Here is a 23,998-nt window from a genome sequence, read left to right on the forward strand (position 1 = left end):
CTATTTTAACCAAACATAAATGCCTAACTTCCGGGCTCTAATTATAACATATGTTAAAATCAACCATCTTTGGTCGTTCGATGTACTAATGCTTCATAATGAACCAATATACGCTGCTTTGCTTTGCTTTCCTACGGCAACTTCCTAGCGGACAGCGTGGCAAGCCAATGGGGTTTCAACATGGACGTGCTTAAGCCTGTATAGCATCATGTAGCACGCTCGCCCAGCATCTGTCCTTGGGCGTTGCACGAGACCAGCAAGCCCCCTATTGAGAAACCATTCCAAATATCCCCGTTAGACTGCACCACTCAGTGGAGACGACTTCATTCCTGCTTTCTCTCCTCTCATAATGGTAATTTCTTTTACACGCCACTAGGGTATGCCATACCGAACCGCCCACAATATTACCAACATTTTGCATCAACAGCAGCGAAAATTTTCAATTCAAGTGAGGTAAGATTAACTGTAATTATACTGTATAATTAGCCTCTTATTTCCTATGTTTTAACTGCCAGGTATATTTCAGTTTTAAAAGGAACGTAGTTCATTACTTAACAATGTAACTGTTCCCTCTCCTAAGCTTCACACTTGGGGAGACAAAAGTTATTTTCTGGGGACATATGAATATAAATACAAACTTTATGTGGTTTGCCCGCAAATTGCCAAATTGTATTGTTTGGGTGCCAGCTTTACAGTTTTAAACAAAACTGTACAGCAAAATTTATATTTAATAGCATAGTGACTTATACTTAAATCACAGGGGTGGGATTTTAAATAATTAACCATTAAGTATCGCTTTGAGAAAGAAAATTAACGCAATGTAAAATAAAATGAATTTATTACACACACAAAAAATGAGATGAATCGGAAAAGTTCCTTTAAGCTTGGAGAGAATTTAGAATTTATGTTACTTGCTTGCTTTATCTAATTGAGGCTCATCAATTGCAGCTTCCGTTGAGGTCATCTGTATTCCGTGGTTACTCGTTCCCCTTTTCTCGTTGTAGAATTGGCTCCATGGACATCCTTCCTTCTGCGATATGGTTTGGGCTATCTGGACTAACACTCCCTAATTGCCTCGTCCTTAAATTAGACGTTGGCCGTATGCTTATGAAAACTGATCACATTTGATCTTATGTGGAGAAAAATCAGAGTTATGAATTTTTCCATTTTATCAGAAATTCAGACCAACTAAGCTGTTCTCATGACAGAATACAGACTTGTACCAAGTACCATAGACTTGAACTAACGTAGTTCTTCGTCCAGAATAATATAGAATATACTACAAGCCGTATACTTGTTCTGTCTAACCCTGATCCGACAGCATCACAGCAGCTACGTACTGTATCTCGAAGCAACAACTCACTGTCCCGAAAAATATAATTGTGTGCATCTGGATTGCTCCGTGCGGGATAATATACATGAGCCATCCCCACCCTTGGTAACTGCACCACACCAAGTCTCTTTACAATGTAGCATCGGATTCGTTGATCTCATTTCATATCTTCCCTCTCTTCTTTCTTCACAAGTAACCGGTAGGCATGTCATCGAAGTAGGCTGTGGCTTGCTCTAGCCTTGCGCGCGGTTCGCTGTATAATCCTGTGGTCTTGAGTTAAAACCCAGTGACTCATTCCAAATTCCCAGCTTCAAAATAACTTTTCCGTTTACACAGATATCAGATGAAATGACACAAACTCTGTCTCAACATATTCACCACATTACAATACATAATAAATTCCTATCCTTCATAATATAATAATAAATGATGTTCTAATATATGTAATATGATTCTGAAAACCTTCTTATTTACAGTCGACTGTAGTTAAATTAACAGGTCTCAATGATCAATTGCCGATGACAGATAATCTTGATATCGAGAGATATCATGTAATTGGACTGTAGAATTACAATTAATATGGCTGGAGAAACCTGGATGGTTACAACAATAATAGAGTTTTTTATTTTTTCTGTAAGCTTCTCATATAAAAATGTAACATTGGAAATTTTGGTGCAAAACCTAACTTCATATACTACCAGCCGCCACTGTTACAGAATAATATTGATCGCAACTGCAAGCTCACTTCATTAGCTTTATTGAACCTTGATTTATTTTCACTTACTATACCACCATCCTGGGAGAATACACATCCTAAATACCTACCTGTTCCAGTTTTTAATAATAATAATAATAATAATAATAATAATAATAATAATAATAATAATAATAATAATAATAATAATAATACAGTGCACTCAATAGCAGCTAAAACGGGCCTTGTGATCAATATAGGAAAGACCGAGTTTGTTGCTAACATCAAAGATGCCCCTGGAATGATGAGAGTCAGTGATAATATCTACATCAAGAGAGTCAAAAGTGTAAAGTACCTTGGGGAATGGTTCTCAGATGACTTCAGCGAAACAATGGCTCTTGAACACAGGAGACTCAAACTAGATAAGGCTTTCCATGCCTATAGAAACCTATATGCTTCAAAAAAAGCTGTCGATTAATGTCAAACTAAGACACTGCAATGCAGTAATCAGACCTTCAGTCCTCTATGCAGCAGAGTGTCTATATTTAACTAAGAAGACCCCAGTAAGAGCCCTCGAGGTACAAGAAAGAAAGATCCTAAGATGGATAGTGGGACCAAGAATTTTACCAGATGGAAGCCGATGGTATCAAGCAAATCGTGAGCTATATAAACACCAAGAAAATCTCATAGATGCCATCAGAAGAAGGCGACGGGCTCTTTACGGACACCTATCCAGAATGGACTCAAATAGGTTATCTCATAGGATCTTCAAGGCTGCTAACAAGGGCAAAGCTACTGGATTCGTGTGGATGAATCAATGCAAGTAATGAAAATCATTTTATTTTCCATATTGAAAGAATCTCAATAATAATAATAATAATAATATAAAAGAATTTATTGGACTACAACCTATTCAATACATTACTGGATGTTAACATTTTTAGTTAAACATCGTTAAAATGGAGACATGTTTCGCCCTCCATGTCACACGTACAACACGAGGAGCAGGACATTAGCGACAGCCAGTGCTCCACAAACCTCCTAACAATTAGGTAACAGCTCAACAGCTTTCAAGGTAAATTTTTAACTTTCACATTTTTCATTTCTCAATGATTTCCTGTTTCTTTTCTTTTTCCGTCATTTCACTTAACTAATTAAGACAAATCCTCCATTTTCAGATTTCCCTCACATGTAGGACAGCTCAAACACCGATTGCACTGCACAACATTTTCGACCGTTGCCCATTCAACCAACAACTGACTTTCCCACACTTCAACAACAAAATATACGCAAATTTTTAGTCAACTAGGAAGAACCTAATGATGTTTTTAACTATCTTCATTTGAAGCTGGTGTTGTTTTAACTCTGTCTTAGCACAGTCTCAGTTTATAATCAACAAAAGCTGTTCACTTGCACTGTGCACTCCATTCAAATAGAGAGTGACCAACGGAGTTGACTACCTCATGAATCCTAGGGCGAATTATTTTGGTTGGAGCCAAATTACAAATAGACAAATTGGAATGTTTTACCTCATCAATTTTAACAATTAGAAATAAGTGTACAGTAATTATAAATTGTGTTTTATTTTGCCAACATTTGTATATACTACGCAGAACTACCATCGAACTCAATATCATACGGACTTTGATTACTTCCATTTTTATACTGTGCATATGATAACCTCATTTTAATATTAAGAAACCACTAGCGTATTTTACTATGTGTAACTAGTCTGTTGTCATTTCGTTTAGGATAGGACTTTGTACGTGTTTTTAATGTATTCTTTCTTATATATATTGTTCATAATTTCCAACCAGACATCTGGTTTAATTTTGAGGTGCTTTGATATGACTGATAATGCCCCACATGGAGGGCGAAACATGTCTCCATTTTAACGATGTTTGACTAAAAATGTTAACATTCAGTAATGTATTGAATAGGTTGTAGTCCAATAAATTCTTTTATATTATTATTATTATTATTGGATGAATCAAGTCGACAAGGACCTTTCGGAACTCCATATAAATCAAAATGGCATAGCTGATCGGAGTAACTATCATACAACTCTTAAAACTAAATCCTTTGTAACACCCCTCACAGAAGTTACCCACAGACTGAAAGATGAGACCAGGAAATGGTCTGAGGAATGTAAGATTGGAATTTAGCCGGAAAATGAAGGACTACTGGGCCATCACAAAAGCTCGAGGTACCAACAAGAAAGCAGCTGCCAAACCAACCGCTAAGAACACCAATTGTGGCAAACAACAACGATGACATCAAGAAACAGCAAAAACACAAGCACCGTGGTTCATAGATGGCCCTAACGAAATTTTTAAAAAATACTGGGCGAGTTGGCTGTGCGGTTAGGGGTGCGCAGCTGTGAGCTTGCATCTGAGAGATAGTGGGTTCGAATGCCACTGTTGGCAGCCCTGAAGATGATTTTCTGTGCCCATGGTCACTTCCTTTCAACTCCTAGGCCATTCCTATCCCATCACCGCTGTAAGACGGCGACATAAAGCCACTAACAAAATATTATTATTATTATTATTATTATTATTATTATTAGTAGTAGTATTAGTATTATTTACGAGGGACTGTGGAAAATCTTTTAAAGACACTTGTGAAGGGTCCGCACTCCACAAGTGTGTGGGATTCTTACCCACTAAAAACCACACACTCTTTTCCCACAATGTGTATCATCACCCCGGAACCGCTCGCGCATTACTTCAGGGTGATGTCGTGCTTACTTAGTCTTTCAGACTTCTTCTTTCTTAATTTCTCCTTTGCGGGCGTTCATACGCTTTCAAATCCCTCTACTTCTGACGAAGCACATCCTCCACATACACTGCCATCCAATCCCAGAATTCCTGGTTTCGTAATATCACAGAAATAATATTATCTGGTGTGAGTTCTCCTAATTCAGTTTCCACACATCTCTTTATCATCCAATGGTTTGCAGAAGATCTGGAGTAAATTGCTGAATGGTATGGACACAATCTTGGGGAAGGCGTACAGGATGAAAATAAATCCAAAGCAAATATAATGCAGTACAGTCGAACGAAGTCAGGTGATGGGTGAAATATTAGATTAGGAAATGAAGTCTTAAAAGAAGTACCTACGGTAGATGAATATTGTTACTTTGATGGCAGATCCCTTTATAGCTTGGTGGGACATATGTGGAACACTTCCGTATTTCTTTCATAGACTCTTTGGGATCTATCTGGAACACATGAAGCTGGTGCTGCTATCTACTGGAAGACTTGTATAATAATGACACATGGAAGTTATATACGAACATTCACTGTAGATTGTGGTGGCAGCGCCTGGTCTCTGTGGAACAGCTGATTCACCAGAGTATGAAGGCTACACAAGTCAGTTTTGGCGCAAATTGGTATTTATCTGGTGTTCATCATGGATGAAGTGAGTACCGTATATTCAATATCACTGGGTTAAATAATGTTTCTGAAGTAAAATGAACCAGAGTTTGATAATTAAGTGTTATATAAATAATTTCAATGGCAATTTTTTCAAGTGTTCCTTATGTGGAACACTAACCTCAATGTGAATGGACTTCTTTCCCTAACCTCAAAATTCATATTATAATGAGCAAATATTATCGCAAAACTTCTTCATTTAGTAAGCATGTTTTAATTTTGTTGATATATTTATGTATACAAATCAAGTGGTATTTGTACTCATTCGTAAATGTAAGAAATAAGTGCTATAGTACCATGGTAGACGAAAACAGGTGCTAACTTGATGGTGTTTACTTTCTGAACTTGCGTTGTTTCCTAATGTATTTTCTTTTAAAAATGCCTTATACTTATTGTTAATTAACTAAGAATAGTATTCAGGTGAGTATATTTCAAAAAATTTATACAAATTGCTTGCCTTCCAGAGATTGCGGGAAGAAGACATTTTGCACTAGCTGCATGGCTTGCCAGATGATTCAACTTCTTCTGACATCGAAGGTGATGATTGGGATGATTCTGAAGATAATGAAACCCTATCAAGTGGCAATTCTTCCCTGTTTCATGCAAGTGGTTCCGTTGTGTCATTTGAGGCTGATGGTGAAACAGCGTGTGACTGTAGCATACCTGAACCATTGATCTCTCTACAGAAAGATGAGTATTGTGGTAGAGATCCATATTTAGGCTCTGTGAATGTGAAAATAGTACCATACCGTCCGTTAAATGCACATTTTCTGATGAACAACCTAATTTTACTGACAGCGCAGAATGTCTAATGGTAACTACTCAAATTTCAAGAAACGTTGTACGTCCTGATAGGATTAGTAACAGTATAGACTCAGACTGTGTAAATTCAGATAGCCCTACATCTACGGGCCTTGTCAAAAATGGACAAAATCCTCACGAGAGACATGTTGATAGGGATTCTGTGGGAAATACACTTCCGTCAGATGAAGACATTGATGAGGAATAGGGAGATGGTGTTGAGAGTTTAGAAAAATTAGGTGAAGTTTTTCCCCATTATACTGCAGAATCAACCTACCAGTTTACTGCTAATGATAAAGAAATCATATATTTTGATAAATTCCTAGGCATGGACTTTCTAAACTTGGTTTGTGATGAATCAAATAAATATGCAATTCAGAATGGAAGACTGAACTGGGGAGACATTACAGTGGCAGAACTGAAAGCTTTTAATGGGATGAATATTATAATGGGGATACATGTTTTACCTGCTGCATCTCATTATTTGCACAGAGATCCTATGCTGCATGTTGCAGGGGTGTCAAATGTTATGACAATGAACAGGTATAAGAAAATTTTGCAAAATCTTCATCTAAATGGCAATGAAAAACAACCTAATTAGGTGATCCAGCATTTGATAAACTCTACAAAATTAGGCCTCTCATTGAAGAATTAGTGGAGAAATGTATTTCCAATTACAGCTGTTCTGAAAATGTAGTTGTGGATGAAGCCATGGTGAAGTTCAAGGGGAGATCCTCCACAAAATAGTTCATGCCCCACAAACCAGTGAAATGAGGGTAAAAAGTATGGTGTTTGGCAGATGCACTTACAGGCTATGTGTACAATTTTGAAGTGTATATATGAAAATCTGATGACAAAGATGCTGGAAATTTTTCAATGTGTGAGAGGGTGGTTTTGAATTTGTGTAAGCCTCTAATCCATACACAGTGACTGGTGGCCTTTGACAACTTCTTCACCACCTACAAACTGATGAGGAAGATGATATCTGATGGTCTGTATTCTTGTGGAACTGTCAGAACAAATCAAACTGGACTCCCTGCAACGATGGGTGACAAGAAAGTGAAACTGAATCAAAGAGAATTTTCATTCCAAACTAAATCTAGAGTTACTGCAACCAGATCCTTGTTTGCAAACTGAAGTCAGTTTTATTTGATGGTACTTAGTATTTTGTGATTTTACAGCTTTATTTTACTGGTAATAAATTCATTTTGAAAGTATGATATGTTACATTGTTTATTTGAAAACTACCAGTATTCCCAAAATATTTATAACTCGTAAAATACAACCATGCCTGTGTCACGTGAACCATGTGACCCATTTCAAATATTTGTTGGAATTACCATCCAAAATTTTGAAAACCACGTTTTGTCAAAAAGGACCTTCTAAGGAGCAAAAAACTGCAAAAAATATTTAATTACACCTATCGTAAAATTGTGAGCTTTAAAAGGATAACAAACGATGGCAGAAGTAAGGAGAACATAAAATGCAGACTAGCACAAGCAAGGGAGGCCTTTATTAAGAAAATACCCTCCGATGAGGGTGGGCGGCAACTACCATGTGTAGGTAACTGTGTGTTATTGTGGTGTTGTGTGTGTGAGTTGCAGGGATGTTGGGGACAGCACAAACACCCAGTCCCGGAGCCAACATAATTAACCATTTAAGGTTAAAATCTCCAACTCAGCCGGGAATCGAACCTGGGACCCTCTGGACCAAAGACTATCATGCTAACCATTTAGCCATGGAGCCGGACATTGAATGGAAGTGAAACATTGGCAATATCTAAACCAAAAAGAAAGAGAATGGAAGATTTTGAAATGTGGTGTTACAGAAGAATGCTGAAGGTGAGACAGGTAGATTGAATTATGAATGAAAAGATATTGAACTGAATTGATGAGAGGAGAATGATATACCGAAATTTGACCAAAAGAAGAGCTACAAGTCTACATCTTAAGATAGCCAGGACTTGTTTGCTTAGTTTTTAGGGAAGTTTAGAAAGTAAGAACAGCAGGGGTAGACCAAGGCATGAATGTGGCGAACAGATTAGAGTTGATATAGGATGTGGTAGTTATGTAGAAATGAATATTTTAGCACAAAAATTTTTAATTTTAATTTTGTGTGGCTATTACTAGCCAAGTGCAGCCCTTGTAAGGCAGACCCTCCGATGAGGGTGGGCGGCATCTTCCATGTGTAGGTAACTGCGTGTTATTGTGGTGGAGGATAGTGTTATGTGTGGTGTGTGAGTTGCAGGGATGTTGGGGATAGCACAAACACCCAGCCCCCGGGCCACTGGAATTAACCAATTAAGGTTAAAATCCCCGACCCGGCCGGGAATCGAACCCGGGACCCTCTGAACCGAAGGCCAGTGCGCTGACCATTCAGCCAACGGGTCGGACATTTTAGCACATGGAGGTCTGCATTAAACCAGTCTATGGACTAATAACCAGACAATAACAATAATTTGTGACTTCAACTGCCAGGTTGGAGGTCCTCTGGAGTGGCAAGCAAGCAAGTAAGCACAGTGTCCTCCACGGTATGCTCTAGCCATCCGTCTTGGTAGGTGTGCTATTTACCAACTGATGAGCCCAACTCAGCACACTGGAGTGAAATGCTAGCAACCAGGAATGAGTTAGCTGGAAAACTGATAATGTCCAATAACGGACCAACTATATTTGTATTAAATACCACTCAGTCAAGCAGCTTGTCTCCTTTTGCCCTTGTCTTCCCAGCCCAAACTTTGCAACATTTTTGTAATGCTGCTCTTTTGTTGGAAATCACCCAGAAAAATTTGAGCTGCTTTTCTTAGGATTTTTTCCAGTTTTTGGATCAAGTAACCATATGCTAGTTGGAGTCTTACCAGAGACTTATATGCCCTCTTCATTTTCCATGATCTACCCTATCAAATGCCTTAGATAGGTCAACTGTGATACAGTCCATTTTACCTGCTGAATCCAAGGCATCTGCTGTATCTTGCTGGAATCCTACAAGTTGAGCTTCAGTGGAATAATCTTTCCTAAACCTGAATTGCCTTTTATCAAACCAGTTATTAATTTTGGAAACATGTCTAATATAATCAGAAAGAGTGCTTTCCCAAAGCTTACATACAATGCATATCAAACTGACTGGCCTGTAATTTTCAGCTTTATGTTTATCACCCTTTCCTTTATAGACAGGGGCTACTAAAGCAGCTCTCTAATCATTTGGTAAACAATAATCAAATAAGTGCTGCTACATCCTCCTTACACAAGAAGCTTACAAACTAGAGGGGGAATAAGATGGCAGTATACAGGACTAGTCTAACATTTCATAAATAGAAATAATCTCTCTCTCTCACCAGTTGTTTTGCTAATGACTGAGCATCACAACCTCATATATGGTGTGTCAATTTCTTCTGAACCTAACCTGCTGCTTCCATTCTTCTCAATTTTATGTCTTTCGTATGATCTTCCTTAAAGGTATCTGGGTGAATTCCTTATCCTGCTTAACCCATCTGCTTGGTGCTCTTCCTCTTTACCTTTACCACTGACTACTCCCTGAACTATACCCTTCTCTAAGTTGTCCCCCAGACATCCTATGATGTGGCCGAAAAACTGCAATATCTTCTTGTAATATAGTAAAGAAAAGGGCATTTTTATGTCCAGCACATTCTTGAGTGACACATTTGTTCTTCGCTATGTCGATGTTATGTTTAGCATTCTTCACCAGCACCACATTTCAAAGGTGTCAGTACGCTGATGTTCTCTAGCTTTGATAGTCCTGGTTTTACAACCATACAAGAAAGTGGAAAATATGACAGTCCAGTGTTCTAGATATTCTTCTGTCATGCCAGACATTTTCTGTTGCGTAGCGTCAAGAGCTATTTTTCTTTTAATTTCCTGTTCACAGCCACCCTTATCACTCAGAACTGTGCCTAATAATCTATTAAATCTAAATAATCTACTAGACTTTCATTTTATAACATATTTTTAAAAGTTTTTGTTGAAATATGCACTGAATATTTTTTAATAAATGTTCATGGTAAGAAAATATTCTGTATGTCTGCATTCAAATTACATACCTAGAAATGATGAGTTCCAGAAACCAGTTGTAGGCTTACATACTAAATCTCGGTCATCATCATTTACGCAAATTTTGTTCGATCAATCGAACATGTCGAAAATGTAATTAAGGTTGAGTTCCATAGAAACAAAAAGGAATCACTTCTTTCTATCACACAAGAATGAATTTACAAGTAGGCCCTTTACTTTATTAAATTGTCATAATAATGTTAAGGTGTATCAAATCAATTGACAAAAAACAGTAGAATAACATTTATCTAATTAAACTACAATTACCTGCTTTCTAATTAACCTTCTTCTTCACAATGTGCGTACATTATAAAATCTGAAGATACTACCTTGGCACGTACAGTAAAATATTTAATTCATAGAAGATATTTCAAAATATTTTATTTTCTTAAATTCATTTTTGACAATTTAAGGTTAAATGTATTGGTAGTCAACGGTACGACAAACTCACATGTCATTGATATGAGCTGGGATCAAACCCATTATCTTGGAACAGAAGGACAATGATTGATAACTGTAGTACTGAAATCAGCAATGTTATACTTTTATTTTCTCTTTCCAAGCATTGGTTCCATGACTCCAGAGGCGGGTCCAGACTTGTTGCATATCCCCGTATCACATCTCTGTTGCATATCAGTATGGACGGTACCCCGTGTCATCATGCCGTTGCAAAATGTTGATACAGTGATACACGCAACAGCTTTTTCGCTCACTTGGCGCTCGTTTGGCCATCGCATCAAAGCGATGACATGCAATGCAGACAACCTAATCTGGACGTGCACCTGTGGCATCACATGATCATTTTAACAACTCAAAATCTGACGGATGCATCTTTGTGAAATTTTTGTACTTTCTACTGTCTGATTGAAAATTGATGTCTGCCAACAGGTGGGACCCACTGTGTACTTCCCTTTACTAAAAGCGATTGCAAATTAGAAGTAGGAGGGCAAAAAAGTTTATAGTACCGGGATTTTGGGGGATATAGTGGAGGGTAGACGAGAAAATTGAAAAAGGTATAATATGATAAGCTTTTGATGCTCTTTGAGTGAATTTCGACAGAGAAGTAAATGTTAACAGTTGACTAACTTAACTGTAGTAATAATAGTTTTTTTTTCTTTGGGAGATTTTGATTCAATACTATACAATAAGAGCCTCCGTGGCTCAGACGGCAGCGCGTCGGCCTCTCACCGCTGGATACCATGGTTCAAATCCCGGTCACTCCATGTGAGATTTGTGCTGGACAAAGCGGAGGCAGGACAGGTTTTTCTCCGGGTACTCCGGTTTTCCCTGTCATCTTTCATTCCAGCAACACTCTCCATTCTCATTTCATAGCATCTATCAGTCATTAATATATCACTTTGGGAGTGGCGACCCCATCGTACTAACAGCCTATATCTGCTTCATTCATTACATCCCTGACCCGGTCAATGACTGGAAATCAGGTTGTAGGTTTTCATTTTCACTATACAATAAATTTTCTCCAAAGGGACAATTAGACATGTATTACAATTAAATAGAAGCACGATGTGATTATACAATAAAAGCCATTTACTATTTGACTACACACTAACAAAGTAAGAGACACTAAATAGAAATACATAGACACATTGACTGAGTGAGACTGCCAGACTGATGAATGTATGCAGCAAGTGGATGAATACTATCTCATTAGCAAAAATATACCCCTATTTCCCTTCACCACAGCAAATGCTAGAAGAGAGATTACTATCTGATGGTACAAACCTGCTCAAAGCCCCGAGTTTCGAGGACAAACTAGGTGAATGGAAGTAGTGGTGAGGTAAACTACTGTTGAGCTAGTGGGAGGGAAGTGAGGCCTTGTCACCCTAACGTAGTCCATATACGATGAGGATGTTGTCTGTATAAAAGAAGTTAAGAAAGTCATATCCTGCCCATCAGTTCTATCACATTTGTCATTCCTGAAGGAAACTTCAGCAAGCTGCCAGGATCCATCGCAGAATAGGGGAAAAGTGGCATGCCCCACATAGAGTCCATTAGGATTGTGAAGTACGTTCAGGGAAGTCTTGAGCAAATATTTGGGAAGGTGGCCGCTATCAGGGAAAATTTTGATAGGTCCTGCAATGAAATCCAGGGTTGAAAGAGATACTAAAACTATCACTTCATGAGATGCGATGTTGAGAGATCCTTCTTACAATACAGGAACATTATTCATGGTAACAGAACATTATTGTTAACTGAAAATATTGAAAAAATTTCAGTTGTTCTTTTCTGCTACCCATCACACTAACAAATTGAAGATTTTCAGCAACAGAAGGATGGGAAATGGATAGGATTGGGAAGGTAGCGGATGTGGCCTTAATTAAGGTGCAGTCCAAGCATTTGTTTGATGTAAAAATGGGAAACGAAGGGAAACTAACTTCAGGATTGCTGACGGTGGGATTCGAACCCACTATCTCCCGAATGCAATCTCACATCTGTGCGACTACACACCCAGTAGTTGTAAATTCCGTCCATAGTCATTGAGTATGCTATTAAATTATTAAAAAATATCTTGCCTATTTGGTTGCCTATTTTAAATAATGGTGCATATTCAAGTGGCTATTTGGGCTAGTTAATGCCTACTTGTCTGCATATTTAACTGTTTTTAGTGCCTATAAATTCTGACCCTATTTATAAGTGATAAACATGATATAAGCCAGCCCCATGGTGTAGGATAGCGTGCCTGCCTCTTACCCGGAGGCCCAGGCTTTGATTCCCGGCCAGGTCAGGGATTTTTACCTGGACCTGAGGGCTGGTTCGAGGTCCACTCAGCCTACGTGATTAGAATTGAGGAGCTATCTGATGGTGATATAGCGGCCCCGGTCTCGAAAGTCAAGAATAACGACCGAGAGGATTCGTCGTGCTGACCACACGACACCTCGCAATCTGCAGGCCTTCGGGCTGAGCAGCGGTCGCTTGGTAGGCCAAGGCCCTTCAAGAGCTATAGTGCCACGGGGTTTGAAACATGATATGACCTTAACCTAACTTTCCTTGAGGTACCGGTAATATACAGTAACTTACATATAACCAGAAGTTTCCTGAATGACTTTGAACACACAAAAGATTATTCACAGGTGGAACACATATCCTAAGCTATAATACATGAGCTAAATACACATGATTAAACCTAAATGCATAACCTAACCTACAATACATGAAACATTGTTTTCATTCATGCACACACATAACCTGACTTGTATCAAACCTTTGGTAATGCTGAGAATCCAACCAGCCTATGGGCTGATAACTTTATAACTGTATAACTGTATAAATTACAAAGTTGTTTAATGTTTATTAAAGATGTATGTATGCTATATTTCAGGGTATGGAGGTTCATGGCATTCCGAAGTACGTGTTCCTCCGTGGGAACCTGGTGGTTGATAATGGATTGATGAAGGCCCAGAGTGGAATGGGCAGGTTTCTTGAAATGAAAACCTTCCCCAAGCATGTCTACAAGGATATACGCCAGAAAGAAGATGTAAGTACCCTGGCAAGTAATCCAAAACTTGGAGCACAAAGAGATACCACCTTCCTTTTTGAACGGCCACTTTAAAGGGTCCCACGAAAGCATTTAAATCATACCCATGGTTTTGAAAGTTATTGGAGTTTTAATTAATACAGAGAAATATATGCAGATTCATATTTTTATTAAAGGCACATCTTTTCTTATTCTTCTTCCATTTTCTTTTCTGCTTTCTCTCCTGCTACGGTAGTGTATCAATGCCCTCCACCTTGCTCTATCTTTCCACCACTCCTCTTCTAGCACTATATTGTTATCATCTTCTCTAGTTTTAGTACAGTCCATTACATAGCCCAAGGCCTCTTCGGAGTCAGTGTGTCCAGGAATATCCTCTTGGAATTCTTTCACCCAGCATTCTCATCAACTGTCCAAACCATTTCAGCTTTGCTATGTCAATCTTTCCTTGATGTTTACAAACTCCAACTCTTCTCCTTATCTCCTCATTTTGCATTCTATCTTGTTTTCTCTTTTGCTGTATGCTCCTCAGAAACCTCTTTGGCTGCGTAGATCTTACTTTGGTCATGCTTGGTCAGGGTACAGCCTGCTGAAGTATAGGACAATATAGATCTGAAATAGAATGAGTATAAAATCTTTCTGTACTTCATTGGCACGTCCTTGTTCCATACAAAGTCTCTCACACACTGGTACAAATTTAAATTGATTTCTCCATCAAAATTTCCATCCTTTGACATCATCCTGCCTAAATATTTAAATTTTCACTACATCAGGAGGTTTATTTCCTATTCGTATCACTCCCGTGGCTGTTTTGTTACTTTTTGTCATGATCAAAGTCGTCTTTTCACAGCACTAACCTTCATTCCAAAATTCTTTATCCCCCTCATACCATACATAAATTTGTGTCTGTACTTACTCTTCTCAAATTATGATATCAGCAAATAGCATACCTTTTACTCGAGTGCCCTTATCTTCTCTTTGGCATAATGCAGAAATCCATTCATGATGATAATAGTGAAGAGTAAGAGGGACTAAAAACTTGTCTTTTTTTTTTTTGCTACTTGTTTAACATTGCACTAACATATAGCAAATTTTTGGCGACGGAAGGATGGGAAAGAGGCTAGGATGGGGAAGGTAGCAGCCATGAACTTAATTAAGATATAACCCCAGCATTTGCCTAGAAAAAAATGGAAAACCACGAAAAACCATCTTCAGGGCTGCCGATGTTGGGATTCGAACCCACTAGCTCTTGAATGGTAACATTCATAAGATACTGCACTATAACGGTGTAGTGATAAAACCGATTAATCAAGGTTGGAAAATAAAATAAACAGTAACGGAGGAAAGACAAGGTAGTAAGACCTAACTTGCAAAGGCACATATATTCAGTTACTATCAAATAAAAATAACAACTGTGACAGAGGTGAAATGGGTAATTATTATTTGAATTTGAAGATACAGCGCACAAATTGTGCATAGAGTTGAGAACAAACTAGAAATATCCTGTACACTGTCATCATTCACTTTTGCAAAGATCTCCGATTTGTACAAGTGAGTACATGGTATCGGCTGCATTGCATACCGCAGGATTTATCATGGAAGTACTCGGTTTTACTCAGCTTATGGTGGTATCCATGTACCGCCATCGAGTTCACAAAGTATCGTAGGTATTGGTTAGTTTCTGTCCATGTCCTATTCATCATGGTCTCTGTTGTATAAAAGTTGATCCAGATTTTGTCCCTTTTCTTTACTCTGTCTTGCATAGTTTCTCCCAGTGGTCTGTGAATGGTAGCCCTCTCTTCATCCGGAGGTCCTCGATGAGGATGGTCTCTTTGGCAAGTTCACATGCTAGTCGAGATTTTGTGTATTTCGTTATCCCAGGGTAACTTTCAGAAAGCGCAACTTGACTGCTTCGAGTGTCCTCAAGTCTGCCATGATAGCTTCTCCCAGATGATTTTCAGCCCATATGTGGCAATGGAAGCTATTTTCACATCAAATAATCTCATAGCGAGACCTTGTACGTCTGAACTTGTTCATCTGCTAATATACAGTACTGAAATAAATTCTACCTTTTAAGAAAACTAATTTAATTATTCTCATTTAAGAAAATAATTCCACCTCAAAATCTTCAAATTTCAGCTATAAATTCAAATAGCAGTAACTCCAAAATATACAAAACTAAAATAATCTCTCCACTTGTGGTAGTAAGTTAATAATTCCCAATTGCTTCTTTATACAACAAATTAGATAAACAAGAAGTCCAATCACAATTATTTTAAATCAAAATAAATATCAAGTCGGTCTTCAAGGAAGTACTTTAATATCCAAAGGATACAGATAACCGTTCAGTAGTTTAGTTTAGTTTAGTTTAGTTTAGTTTAGTTTAGTTTAGTTTAGTTTAGTAATGTTTTATTTTACTGGGCCATCTCTTCCATCTAACCAGGCACTGAAATACATATAATTATATTACATTGTATTACTTTACACTAATTGGGTTAAATAAAAATTAAATTTATAATAATACAAGAATGATAAGTGATGAGATTAAATTAAGATGAAAAAATTAGATATAATAAAAGGAAAAATTCTTAAAACTAATATCCAGATGTAAAAAAGGGGGTAGTACATAAAATTTAATAACATTTGAAAAACAAAATGATCAAGAATTTTAAACTAATCTTCTACCAGGGCATCCATGACAATAGAATGGTTGTAAGTAGCAGCATCAAGTTTACAGATGATCCTTACTGGTGCATACAATGTCTCCCATCTGCTTCCTTGAAAGTGTGAATAGCGCTTAACCCTCCGATACTTTCAGGAAGGAGGTTCCACTCACAGCAGGCAATTACTGTGAATGAATTATCGTAGATGACAGTTCTGTGGGTAGGAATTCACGATGATGATATCAGTTTGGTGCGAATGATGGTTTACAGCCTGATGTTACACCAGCTACCCAAACCAAACGAAGACAAAGTATCAGAGTGGGAACATTAAATATCCTGACATTGACAAGCAAAACTGAAGAGCTGGTGGACCTCATGGAAAGGAGGAAACTTCTGATCATGGGGCTGAGTGAAACAAAGTGGAAGAAAACTGGGAAAATGAATATCAGATTGGACTATAGTCTCTATTGGTCTGGAAATGAAGTAGAGTCTAAGAATGGAGTAGGATTTTTAATACATAAAGACATAGATGCTTGTAGTGAAGTTGAGTTTGTTACTGAAAGGATAATTAATTTATCCGTGAACTTAGGAGGGAAAAGTACAATGTGATCCAAGTCTATGCTCCACAGGTAGGATGCTCAAAAGAGGAAAAGGCCAACTTCCTTAATAACTTTGAAGAACACACAAGTATGACAATCTAATTGTAATGGGTGATTTTAATTCACAAGTTGGCTCACAATGAACAGGATATGAATCCATACTGGGCCCTCGTGGAATGGGAAACAGAAATGAAGAGGGAGAATTTATGCTAGATCTATGCATGAGAAACAACCTGATAGTGAGTAACACTTGGTTCAAGAAAACGGACTCCCATAAAATCACAAGATATAACTGGGATGATAAAATAGGTACAGTAATTGATTATATTCTGATAGATCAAAATGTACGGAAAAATGTCAATGATGTTAAGGTCATTCCAAGTGAAGACCTTGGTGGAGACCATAGACTGTTGTTTGCAGTTGTTGCAGAGGAAAGACCTCCCAAAGTCTGTAACAAAAGAGTCTCAAAAATAAAAACTTGGCAACTAACCAAGCCAAGTGTAAAGGAAGAATTCAGGGAAGGTGTCCACAGGTTGCTGCTGAGAGAAGAACTGAAATTGGTAGATGAAGAATGGGATACTCCAAAGAAGGTCGTGATTGGTACAGCAGAAAAAGTATGTGGACTACAGAGACAAATAAAACCTAAAGAAACTGCCTGGTGGAATGATGATATTAAAAAGGCTATCAATGACAGAAACCGTGCAAGAAGATCCTTATATGAAGCAAGAACGCAGCGAGATCAACATGAAATAGAGAAGAAGCTGTCACTTTACAGAAAGAAAAAATTACAGGTCAAACAGTTGGTTGTAGCTGAAAAGCAGAAATGCAAGGAAGATCTGGCTACCAAAATAACGCAGGATGGAAACAAAAAACTGTTATACAGTATTGTTAGGAATAGAAGAACTCAAAATGAATCTATCCAATCTGTAGAACTTCCTAATGGTGAGGTGACTAAGCAAAGCAAGCAAAGCAAAGTCACCTCCGTAAAGGCCATGAAGGCCCTTGGAGGAGTGGAAGGTAAAGGCTTCCACCATTGTTAATCTCGGCACGTGATGGGGTAGAGTGGTTAGCTCTACGCCCGGCCGCCTTTGCCCCCAGGAATTAACCTGGTACTCATTTTTGGTGTAGGCTGAGTGAACCTCAGGGCCGTATGCACCTCCGGAAGTGGAAATCTCGTTTCTTAAATTTTTACGACTTCCTGACGAGGATTTGAACCCACGTCCTTCCGGGCGAACCGAGCACGTCTTTAACGCCTCGGCCAGGCAGCCCCTGAGGTGACTAAGGATAAGACCAAATATTACAGGAGTTCCTAAGGCACTTTGAAACTTTGCTGAACTGTTATGAAAATGTCACTCCATTAGATGATGAACCTTATGATTTTGGCAGCACAAATACCACTAGTCTGACATGGTTGGAAGTAGAGGCAGAGCAATATCTAAGCTGAAAAGCAACACATCAACTGGATCAGATGAATTAAGTGTTGAGATGATCAAAGCACTAGGAGAGGTAGGACAACAGTGGATGTACAGGGTACTAAATAGAATATGGAAAGAGAATGTAATACCCAATGACTGGAAGCAAAGAGTCATCATCCCACTGTTGAAAAAAGGTGATAGAAAGAAATGTACCAACTACAGAAGTATAACTCTGCTGTCACATTGCCTCAAAATCTACGAATCCATCCTTGAGAGCAGGATTAGAAAAGATGTTGAACCTACACTTGAGGAGGAACAACATGGATTTAGACCTCATAGATCAACTATAGACCTCATTTTTGCCACAAGAATGCTCTATGAGAAGTATTGGGAGAAAGGTAAAACACTTATAACTGTTTTTCTGGACATCGAGAAAGCATATGACCATGTACCATGCAGGCATATATGGGAATGTTTGAGACATAAGAAAGTGCCTGATGACATAGCGCGAGTACAACGATTATATGATGAACCCAAGTGTTGTGTCCAGGTCCAGGATGGAAGGTCAGGTTGGTTTGAAACGAAAAGTGGAGTCCAGCAAGGAAGTTGTCTTTCACCACTTCTCTTCATAATCATAATGGATGAAGTTTTAAAAGCAGTTAAGAGAAAGGATCCAACAACTAATGCCCTGGTTTTTGCTGATGATGTAATGGTATGGGGTGAGACAGAAGCCGAAGTACAAACTAGATTAGATCTCTGGCATGAAGCTTTTACAACCTTAGGTCTCAAAATCAGCAAAACGAAGACAGTTGGCTTGGTGATGAGTAGAAACTCTCCAACTGTTCATCTAAGAATTGGAGATGAGGAGATGGATATTGTAGACAACTTCCAGTATTTAGGTAGTGTTCTGTCATCAGACAATACCATACATCAAGAGATTAGTAACAGAATACAGAAAGCTTCCAAATTCTATCACACTGTATGTCAAATACTTTGGGATGAAACATTTCCGTTAGCTTCCAAGATCAGCTTGTACAAAATATATCTAGTACTGTACCAATATTGACGTATGGTATGGAAGCAGCAACACTTACTGGACCAACAAAGAGTCATCTTCAGGCAACAGAAATGAAGTTCCTCCGTTCTTGCCTACCAAAAAGCAAACATGGATAAAATAAGGAATTTGGATATCCGACAACAGCTTGGATTGGAAAGAAGCTTGCTGGAGACTCTAGAAGTGAAGAGATTGCAATGGTATGGTCACATGAAAAGAATGAACCCTCACAGGACTCCTCGAACATACTTTGACCACAGTTTTTCTGGGAAGAGACCAAGAGGAAGGCCTCGTGATGTTTGGGAAAAACAGATAATGAACGACCTTGAAATTAGAGATGTGTACTGGTTTCCCATATATGAACAGCATCTTTGGATGGATAGAACAAAGTGGAGGAGGCTCGTACACAACCGCACCCGGCTTGCTGGAGCGAAGAAATGATGATGATGATGATGATGATGATGATGATGATGATGAATTCTGTGGGTAGGTAAAGCAAGGATGGAATTATTAGTAGATCTAGTGTTAAGACTGTGATAAGATGAGAGATATTTGAAACATGAAGTAAGGTAAAATGGCTGTGAAGAATGAAGGATTTTATGGAGATGGCATAGGGTATGCACAGTGTGACAGATTTCTAGTCTGGGCCAAGATAGGTGGTTATATGAAGGAGTTACATAGTCATAGTACCGTAGGTTACAGACGTATCTCACACATGCATTTTCGCCACGTTGTAATCTGCTCAATAACTTGCCCCCAGCATTTATATAAATCACACCACAGTAGACGAAACGAGGGAAAACCAGAGCTTCTACCAGCATATTTTTATTTAGCTTTTCAGGAAATAAGTACTTATACCCACGCAGTACGTGCAATGCAGAGAATGTTTTCTGGATGATGTTCGTAATATGCATTTTCCATGACATGTCATCATTGAAAGTAACAGCTAGGACTTTTACTGATGGCATGAATGGTATGTTAGTATTACATAACCTTATAGATGGAATCTCTGCTCGATTGATCTTTGCAAGTAATAAGAATGATGGCTTGCATTTTTTGGGGGTTTAATGTAATAAAAGAATATGCAATTTTTATATTAACTTCAAGCAGCATTACAAAGTTTTAAACTTACAGGGATGGTTCGCAGGAACTTCTTAGCCACAATTAGATTTAATGTTGAGCACCCGACGATTATCCATCCGTCCGTCCATTATCTAAAGGCTAAGCCTTGTCGCTGAAGCCACATCCCACGGTCTTCAGCAGTCCTTTTCATCGTGTCGTATATGTAATATAAATTTAGGAGTATTGGTCAACGTAAAATATTACCAAATTTTTTTAGAGTAGATCACCTCCAAAGGACAAGATGCTTAGTAGCAAGAAAATAAATCAACTATATGGAATCATGTGAATACAGATAGAATTTTCTAAAATTTAGAGATATATCATTAAATAATATAAAATGTTTAAAATACCTTATCATGAGAAGAATAATTCAAAGAGGTAATTTTATATTTAAGAAACAGAAAGGTAAATGGAACTAGACTAATGCACTCAATACATATTCATCATTCAACAGATGGAGAAGGATAGAATTATTTCCCCCTCTGCTCACAGTTTCAACATACCGGCATCCATTACATTCAGTATGATATTGTACAGAAACATATATGTATTTGTAAGCAGGGAAATGACTTTAAACAACAACAACAAAAAACTTTTACAAATACCGTTACAACTCTCCCTCTCAAAATCCCCAAGGAGTTGGAGTGAGAGAGAGAATTCCAACAAAATTTCTGTCATTATTACAGGAGGTCTGTCTGTACACGCATCACGAGAAAACGGCTGAAGAGAATTTAATGAAAATCGGTATTTGAAGTCAGGGGATAAGCCACTACAATCTAGGCTATAAATCATTTTGCTCACGCTGAGTGAAATGGTAGTTTAGGGGAAGACCTAAAATTGAATTCCTAAATATTGATATTATTAGTGGTCCTGTAATAAATACTACATAACTTATATAGAATTAAATTTCTGATCATTTATGCCATACATTGTTACCATACCGGGTTTGATATCACAGATATTCATGAATTTGTATTTTTGTTGCCAAGTCCATATCAACGCCAAGCCACGAGAAAATGGGTTAACAGAATTTAATGAAAGTCGGTATATAGAGTCGGGGAATAAGAAACTACAGTCTAAGTTATAAACAATTGTATTTGCCCTGCATGAAATTGTAGTTCAGGGGAAGGGGCCTAAAATATAATTTTTAAATACCTATGTTACTGGTCCTATCGAAAAGTACTACATAACAAAAGTTATAGAATATAATTTCTGACCATTTATGTTTTATTCAATTTTACTGTACAGACTATGATAAGAGTGGTATTTCAGAGTCGGAAGAAAACAAAATGTGAAGGCCTACAATATTGAAAGCGCATAACATTGATCAACAATAATATTACATTGACCATTGTTTGTGGTGATGTTTTTTGTCACTTATGCTGCCGCTCAACTCCGATAGATGGGATCACTGCTGCGTACCGAGTATAACAGCCTGGCTGAATATTGGCGGGAAATAGCTGGGGAGTTAGAACACTTTCTTCTTTAGCATGTCATTCCTCTGGTTCATACATTTTCTGATATCGTATTGCTGGTACGTAACTCACTGGTTCATCATAGTATTCCAGCTATTCGATCCCTACTCTGACGCGCTGTTTTGAATGCTATTTGCTTTAGGTCGCACCGACACAGATAGGTCTTATGGCGACAATGGGACAGGAAAGGCCTAGGAATGGGAAGGAAGTGGCCGTGGCCTTAGTTAAGGTACAGCCCCAGCATTTGTCTGGTGTGAAAATGGGAAACAACAGAAAACCATCTTCAGGGCTGCCAACAGTGGGGTTCGAACCCACTCTCTCCTGGATGCAAGGTCACAGCTGTGCACTCCTAACCGCACGGCCAACTCACCTGGTTGTTTTGAATGAGGCAGAGGCTCACTTAGTAGCAGTATTAGTAGTAGTAGTAGTAGTAGTAGTAGTATGACCTGCTCTAGAAATACAATTTAGGCATATTCCAAAGAGCCGTTTCTTAAGAAAAGCTTCTTCCACTTCACTTTTATTAAATTCTAAATTCATTTTATTCAAAATTAGCAGTAAAGAGGGAGTTTCTCCTCTGGCTTGGAGGAAAAAATTGCCTCCAAGTCAGATTGATATTTCTGTCTGCGGCTTGGTCATTCCGGCTCTTAGATCGGCAGCGTAGTACTGTTCATTAAAAGTGAGAAAATGTGCAGTGTTTCATTTGATCAAGCATTTCATGTGAAATCATTGCTTTTACTCGCGCCATTCATACTGTTGTCATTGTAATGACCTATGTTCATTTCAGTTGGGAAAACCACTAAAACAGTCTTTCTGAGGATGTAAAAAGGCAGGTGGAGAGTGAGTGTCTGCCATTATAATGCAATTCCCCAACCTGATTGTGACTGATGGCAGGCAAGCAGGCCTACCATTAACATGAAAATTCCCTAACGCAGTCTTCATATGAAAAAAGATGTTTGGTGATTTCACCATCACATTTCCAGAGTAACGTTAAGAACTATGCAATTCAATACAGTCTTGCTCACAACGTGTACTCTACCTAATCTACAATTCTGCATACAATGTAGAATTCCGTTGTGAAGCACGGGTACATCAGCTAGTTAAAAAATAAAAATAAAAATAAAAGGTTTTAGAATTATGGTTATTAATTATAACATACACTTTAGCTAAAATTGCAATGGTAATTCCATACATGCCAATTTAATCATTGTTAGTTCAATTTTCAAAATAATTTGTTGTCATTACCTTAAAATTAACGATTTGAAATGTTCTGATAACTTGTTACTGGCAATTCTATATAGATCACTTGAGGCAGTGTGTATAAAATATTAATGCATTGATAACTAGTTACTATGATGTAAATTTATTAAGGATGAGCTGTGTGTTTAATAGAAAAAATCGTTAGCGTAAATTATATAATATTGTATTATAGGAAAATTTTATTCTCTTGTTAATTTAATATTTAGTGCTTGACAATAATGTATTTTAGTGTACCATTTGCCACCGAGGTAAACACCTCATTTGCAAATAAAGAGATTTTGATTTGATTTTGATTTTGATCATCATTGAAATACCAAATACCAGGCTTCCTCCATTAAAAAGCATATTCAGCATGTTAAAAATCTGACAATGTTATATCTAGAAAGGTTCAATCAAACCTCAACATAGTGATCCTATCAAGAAGAGTAATTTGTTTATGGTTCAAAGACTATTACATCATTTAAACAACTTTGTACACAGTCTCAAGGAAGAGCGATAATGAGAATTTCAAAAGAACACATAGTTACAATTAACAGTACATTTGATGAGAATTAAGCCAGATTTACCTGGAAATATGGAATCTGCCAATCTTAT

At 37.9% G+C, this 23,998-nt stretch overlaps 1 protein-coding gene across 4 annotated transcripts in view; it reads left to right on the forward strand.

Annotated features, from left to right (window-relative positions):
* Positions 1-23,998, forward strand: part of LOC136867439 (dihydropyrimidinase) — a 110,698-nt gene that overhangs the window by 71,342 nt on the left and 15,358 nt on the right. For all 4 annotated transcript variants that reach the window (XR_010859687.2, XR_011017988.1, XR_011017989.1 and 1 more), the window contains one exon: positions 13,667-13,822. Coding sequence is in view for 1 of the 4 variants with exons in the window: in XM_067144645.2 (XP_067000746.2) it covers positions 13,667-13,822 (156 nt within the window). In the remaining 3 variants the exon portion in view is untranslated. The remainder of the gene's footprint in view (positions 1-13,666; positions 13,823-23,998) is intronic.

Source organism: Anabrus simplex, chromosome 3 (assembly GCF_040414725.1).
Source record: "Anabrus simplex isolate iqAnaSimp1 chromosome 3, ASM4041472v1, whole genome shotgun sequence".
Taxonomy (NCBI): domain Eukaryota; kingdom Metazoa; phylum Arthropoda; class Insecta; order Orthoptera; family Tettigoniidae; genus Anabrus; species Anabrus simplex.